Below are 7,062 nucleotides of genomic sequence, written 5' to 3' on the forward strand. Positions count from 1 at the left end.
CACGCGGCCAGCTCCTGCCTCCTCCTGCTGCTGCTGCTGCTGCTGCCGGGACGAGCCAAGACCCACTCCGGAGATGCGGCTGCAGGACTGCGGCTCTCTTACATCTCCCCAGCCGCCGCTGCCCAGCGCCCGGCTGCTTCTCCAGCTACCTTAAAGGAAAAGAGCGGGAGAGCCAGCGGCTAATCTAGGACTCCTTCCTGTTATTTATTAACTCAAGCCTTTTGGAAAAGGTACTTTGCGCTCTCTTCCATCCCCCACCTCCCCCACTGCGGTTCTCGGTAGAAACTAATTAAACCCACTCGCCCTTGGTGCAGCCTAAGACAGTGTATGAATATTTCAGTGTCTCGCAGGCAGTCCTGTAAAGCGATCGCAGTATTATTAAAACGGGCGCAAGAGGAGGAGGAGGAGGGTTGAGTTTGCCGCTGCGGTTTTTGTTTTGTTTTGTTTTGGTTTTTTTTTTTTTTTTTTTGGATGCTGCTGCAAGACGACTTGACGCATTCTGGCACTGGCGCCTACTCCTAACCAGCGCATCTCACTCGGAGCAGGTAAGGAAAAGACCCTTCTCCCCTGTTCCGCTGGACTCTATTTTGGACAGGTTGGGTCTGGGACATCGATCCACCTTCCCTTGTCTCTGCCTCAGTTGTGTCTAGCTGCTGCAAAGCAGAAGGGAGATTCTCCACTCTCCCTCCCTTAATCCCCTTGATCGGTGTGATGAAGTTGTCAGTACTCAGCTAAGTCTCCACTTTGTGAAGCGGGGCGTGTGGTGGTCAGGAAACTTATGGCAGGAGCTGACCCCACTGAAGTTGCCTGGGAAGCCCTCCCAATGCACTCAGGGCACAGGAGGGCTATGGGTCCCGTCCTGTCCCAGAGGCCCCATTGCTTGTCCGTGGATGTGTGGGAATGCGTAGGGTTCTGCATGTGCTGCCGTAGTGGGCAGAGAGGGATGTTCTTGCTGGTGTGAAAGCCAATCCATTGCGCCTGAGCGTGTGTGAGTGGTGGGGCTTGGGGGTTGGTTTATGCTGTTTCTCTCCTCCCTGGCAGCCTCCTTCCTGCAAGTAAGCTTTATGCCTTCAAAAGCAAGAGTATCGCCATCCCTCTCTCTTTGGCGCACAAGAGGAGAGGACCAGGGCACTGGGGAGGGGGGTGGGGGGGGTAGGTGATGGAAATTTGCTGAGTTGGCATTGCAAGGACTCACCTCCCAGGCTCCCCGTGATTTATTTATTTATTTATTTGTGTATGTGTGTGTGTGTGTGTTGTGTGTGTGGTAACTTCGAGACAGCAACCGTGGCAATGGTCGAGTCGTCGAGAAAAGCAGACGGATCGAGTTAAAGGCAAAAGGAGACGTCTGGGGAGGGAACCCCAGCCTGGGGGTGAACCCCAGACACCTTCAGCCTCCCAACTTGGGGGGACAGGACCCCTCACCTTATCTGCCCTCTTCCCCCACCCTCCTAAAGGTACTCCTTCTCTCTTTCTTCACCCTCCCTTCATTCCTGATGCCTATTCCTGCATCCCACCTCTCCTTTCCCATTTTGGATATTTCCATCTTGTAGGCTTTTCATGCATCCCTTCTTCAAGCCTCTCCATCCCCACTCATTCTGCAGACTCTGAGAGTCCTCTGCCTCCCACCCTCCTGACATCCTCCACTGAACTGCCCTTGGACTTTCTGTTCTCCTCCATTCTCGTCCCCACTCTCAAGCCCCTGTCCCTCTCTTCTCCTCCCCTGGCCCTGGTTCCCACTTCCTTTGTGCCACAATGACCGTGATGGCTGGAGAGAACATGGATGAGACTTCTGCGCTACCTGGCCACCCCCAGGATAGCTACCAGCCCGCTGCCCACGATGACCATGAGTGCTGTGAGCGCGTAGTGATAAACATTGCTGGACTACGCTTTGAGACGCAGCTGAAGACATTAGCCCAGTTTCCCAATACACTGCTGGGCAACCCCAAGAAGCGCATGCGGTACTTTGACCCCTTGCGCAATGAGTACTTTTTTGACCGGAACCGGCCCAGCTTTGATGCCATCCTCTACTACTACCAGTCTGGAGGGCGGCTTCGCCGGCCGGTCAATGTGCCCTTGGACATGTTCTCTGAGGAGATAAAATTTTATGAGCTGGGTGAGGAGGCCATGGAGAAGTTCCGGGAAGATGAAGGGTTCATCAAAGATGAGGAGAGACCCTTGCCGGAGGGGGAGTACCAGCGCCAAGTATGGCTCCTCTTTGAGTACCCAGAGAGCTCTGGGCCTGCAAGGGTCATTGCAATAGTCTCTGTCATGGTGATCCTCATCTCCATTGTGATCTTCTGCCTAGAGACATTACCCGAGCTGAAGGAGGACAAGGAGTATACAGTGCATCGCACTGACAACACCACCCAGGTCTACAAATCCAATATCTTCACAGATCCTTTCTTTGTTGTGGAGACCCTGTGCATCATCTGGTTCTCCTTTGAGCTGGTGGTGCGCTTCTTTGCTTGCCCCAGCAAGACTGAATTCTTCAAGAATATCATGAACTTCATTGACATTGTAGCCATCATCCCTTATTTCATCACCCTGGGCACTGAGATGGCTGAGCGGGAGGGGACTCAGAAAGGAGAGCAGGCCACCTCCTTGGCCATCCTGAGAGTCATCAGACTGGTAAGAGTCTTTCGAATCTTCAAACTCTCCCGGCACTCTAAGGGCCTCCAAATTTTGGGACAGACCCTCAAAGCGAGTATGAGAGAGCTAGGTTTACTAATCTTTTTCCTCTTCATTGGGGTGATCTTGTTCTCTAGTGCAGTGTATTTTGCTGAGGCTGAAGAACCTGAGTCTCATTTCACAAGTATCCCTGATGCTTTCTGGTGGGCGGTGGTATCCATGACCACTGTGGGCTATGGTGACATGTACCCTGTGACAATTGGAGGCAAAATCGTAGGCTCCTTGTGTGCCATCGCTGGTGTGCTGACAATTGCCCTGCCTGTACCTGTCATCGTGTCCAACTTCAACTACTTCTACCACCGAGAAACAGAAGGGGAAGAACAGGCTCAGTTACTTCACGTTAGCTCCCCTAATTTAGCATCTGACAGTGATCTCAGCCGCCGCAGCTCCTCCACAATCAGCAAATCTGAGTACATGGAAATCGAAGAGGATATGAATAATAGCATAGACAATTTTAGAGAGGCTAATCTCAGAACTGGCAACTGCACTATAGCCAACCAAAACTGTGTTAATAAAAGCAAGCTGCTGACCGATGTATAAACAAAAAACCAAAATCCTCACTCACAGCTTGAAGACTTAAGTGACACAGTCACACTTTGTAGATGCTTTACTGATAGTCTTTGAATGCTTTATTTACCTCGTAAATGCATTGTTGCATTGCGAATTTTTGCTCAGCGATAAACAAGCTTCCAGGATCCATGAAAGACACAATTTTGTTTATTTAAAAAAAAAAAAAAAAAGAAAACAAAACCATTTTCCATCTAGTAAATGAGACCATTTGAACTAGTTTAGTTTTAAACTGTATGATGCTAGACCTAATCTTTTCCTCTTCCCCCCACCCCATTTTTTTTTCAATGAAGTTAATTTAAATATTACAGTTTTTAAAACTATAAAGCATATGCATGGATTCCAGTAAAAATATTCTGCAAAAATGCACAGTTTCAAGGAAGTGCATCAGATAATAATAAAAAAAGGATTAACATGCAGCAAGCATTTGCCATTGTTTTTACAAAGGAGTGCAATTTTTCCTTCCATCCCCTATGTGACAGATTATATAGTTCCAGTCTACAGACCAACACAGCACCTTATTTAAATACAGTTAAGGCTGGTCTTTTTTGCTCTCCGTAGAAGAACAAATAACAAACAAAACTGAAGATAAAACATCTGCAATGCTGCTAAGTTCTCTTACATGCAGGTGATTTAAACACACTTTTCCTTTTCCCTGTCCAGAACTGGATACAAAACTTATAGTCCCTCTGTTGCAAGATAGCACAATGGAGTTTAAGATAAGCATGTTTGAATTTGATACTATTTATTTTATAATCGCATGCCTGAAACTTTACCTCAGACAATAGCGGATAAGCTTTCGTTTGAACTGAATCTTCTAAAAATAGGTCCTTTATCTCTCTTTTTTTTTTTTTTTTTTTTTTTTCTTTATGATTTGCATTCACCAGAAGTGCACTCCTTAATTTATTAAATCGTTGACTAGTAATTTAAAGTACTGTATTTAAGTGCGTATGTTAGTCAAATGGGAACAATAACTTTTGGAGATCAAAGCATGTTCAAATATTCAGCATTATGGCCTATTTGATTAAGGTGTAACTTGAATTAATTAATGCATGAATTCAATAATAATAATAATAATAATAACAACAACAATAACAATAATAACAATAAAAATGAAATAAAAAAAAAAAGTGCTTGATAGACTGAGGGCCTCAGTGAACAGATTAGAGAAACCTGATTGTTTTCCTGCATTGCTCAGGGAAATGTGTTGGCTTTTGTCTAGGCATTGTCAGAAAGGAATATATCCCATCCCTTAAAGGGAAAGCTATATGGAAAATTAAGAAGTCAAGTTATATATAGCAACACCTAAAACCTAGTATCTTTTATAGTTTAAAGGTGCAGATGCATGCTTTTTGGTGCATTCTCAGAATGTAAATGAAACTTATCTACTATATGCATCCAAATTGCAGCAGCTGGTTTCTTTTGCAGTCATTAGTTAAGACTTTGTTGTATTCCCCTAAAACTCACTGAAGAGACGATTGATTTAGATAGTTGTGCAGTGCCTTTATCTTACATCCCCTAAACTACTGAAAGTGCCTCCAGGAATTGAGCTGATCAGAGATAGTGAAGGAAAGGGCAAGGCACCAACACACAAGCAGAAGAGTTCTGTGCTGCCTCCTGGCACAGCACAGAAAGGGACAGAGAAGGAAACAAAGAGTAAGTGTGAGTGAGAGGGATGCAGAAGAGGCAGACAAAGACCACCAGCGCCCCTCAAGGTACCTTCCTTCCCTTGCCAGTCCAATGCTGCAGGGCTCAACATTTTCTTCTGCTAAATAAGTCACAGTTGTGTTTATGCAAGACTTCAAGTTTCCCTAGGTTGTTTATAGAGACATTGCTGCCATCATCGTATCTGCCCTTTCTTTTGAGATGGCTCTTTGGCAGCCTGTGCCAGCATGGCAGGACACAGGAGGAGCTAAGGACCAGCATTAACTGTGGCATTATTCAGTCAGGCAACCAGATTGCAGGGCCATGCTTTTCTTTCCTTTGGATTTCCCATGAGGGAGGTGACAGAAGCTTTCCAGTGTCCTCCCATCCATGCCTCCTCCATTCCCTTTTAGCAGTCTGTCAGATCTCAAATTCCATCACAGATCCTCCAAGACATATTATTTTTTTTCTGATCCCTAACCTTACTTCCACCATGATCTGGTGAAGGAAGAAAATCTGGGAGAAGGTGTCTTCTGCAATACCCCAGCCTTGACTGCTAGGCCCTGGGAGATAATAAAGTGTGATCAGAGCTAATGTAGGCACTAATCTTTATTTTTTAAATTAATGAAGTTGAGGATCTTCATTCTGCACTTCACATGTGGCCAACTGCTGTTGAACAATTCTCCTTCCACACTGTACAGATCCTTTCTTCCCTTAGGTTTCTGATATATGTATATATGTGTATGAATACATACGTGTCTGCAATGTATGTGTATACATATATGCAGACATACATACATATATAAAATCAAGGCACATAGACTAAAAAGAACCCTAACTGCAGTTACGCACAAGCCTGACCTTCCAGGTTTCCAGAAAGACTTGACTTTATTTCTCACTGTGAAGCTTCTGTGAATCTTAAAGATGAGAAAGTGATCAAGAACTGAGGGAGTTCTGACTCCTGCAAGAAATGCAAAACATCAGATAAAACAGGGCATTACATCTTCTAGATAGATATTGTGAAGCTTCCTTTCTGTCCTCTGCTCACTCCTCTGCCCATTGTACACCTCTCTAACCCACTACATTCTGATGGTCCTGATCTTTCCAAACTCTTGGGCTCTATGATATGACTTCTTATGTTGAAACAGACTCAAGTACTTCACTCAGCTTACAAAACAAGCAACTGACTAAAATAAACAGCAATAATGAATGCAATGCTGTTGGACTGATGATCAGAAAGTAGCATCTGGGAATTGAGGCCTCACTTTGGTTACTTAACTTTTGTCATAGTTGGGTATACACACCTTAGTTCAATGACCAGAATGATAATTATTTTGCATATGCATATTGTGCTGCATGCAGTGGTCCTTTTTTTTTTTTTGTCAGGAGGTCAGGATGGATCATTAGGGCTTGGGATCGCTTGGGGAGCTTGAATGTTTCTTTGCCCATTTATAGCTCACTGCAAAGGATCTCAATACATATGGAGTATGGGAACTAACCACATGTAGCATAGGCATGCATTTCTGGCAAGTGTGACACAAAAGAAAACAACAACCAGAAAAACAAAAAGCTCTTATTCCCTTTACACAGAAGTGCTGAAATGTCTTTGTGGGCCTGAAGGTGCACTTAACAAACTGCCTGTTCTCACCAGTAAGCATCCTTCTTTTCTTTTTTCCTTTTTCCTTTTTCCTTTCTCCTGTTTTTCTTTTTTTTTTTTCTTTTTTCTTCCTCTCCTCTCCTCTCCTCTCCTCTCCTCTCCTCTCCTCTCCTCTCCTCTCCTCTCCTCTCCTCTCCTCTCCTCTCCTCTCCTCTCCTCTCCTCCCCTCCCCTCCCCTCCCCTCCCCTCCCCTCCCCTCCCCTCTCCCCTCCCCTCCCCTCCCCTCTCCCCTCCCCTCCCCTCCCCTCCCCTCCCCTCCCCTCCCCTCCCCTCCCCTCCCCTCCACTTCCCTTCCCTTCCCTTCCCTTCCCTTCCCTTCCCTTCCCTTCCCTTCCCTTCCCTTCCCTTCCCTTCCCTTCCCTTCCCTTCCCTTCCCTTCCCTATTTTTTCCCCATTTTTACCTCTTCCTCTTCCTTTTTCTCTTCCTTTTAGTCTAGATTTCTTTTTGCCACACATGAAATTAATGGGGTTGTTTATGTCAGTGGAAGAGGAATGGAAATGAACTG

The 7,062-nt window shown here is 45.6% G+C and overlaps 1 protein-coding gene across 1 annotated transcript; it reads left to right on the top strand.

Annotated features, from left to right (window-relative positions):
• Nucleotides 1-1,752: 1,752 nt before the first annotated feature.
• On the top strand, nucleotides 1,753-3,228 carry LOC311222175 (potassium voltage-gated channel subfamily A member 1; the record flags this gene model as incomplete). The annotated part of the gene is made up of 1 exon (XM_084306325.1): nucleotides 1,753-3,228. The coding sequence occupies one exon, from the start codon at nucleotides 1,753-1,755 to the stop codon at nucleotides 3,226-3,228; it is 1,476 nt and encodes a 491-aa protein (XP_084162451.1).
• Nucleotides 3,229-7,062: the final 3,834 nt, after the last annotated feature.

Source organism: Netta rufina (genome assembly GCF_964035555.1).
Source record: "Netta rufina genome assembly, chromosome: 1".
Lineage (NCBI taxonomy): Eukaryota > Metazoa > Chordata > Aves > Anseriformes > Anatidae > Netta > Netta rufina.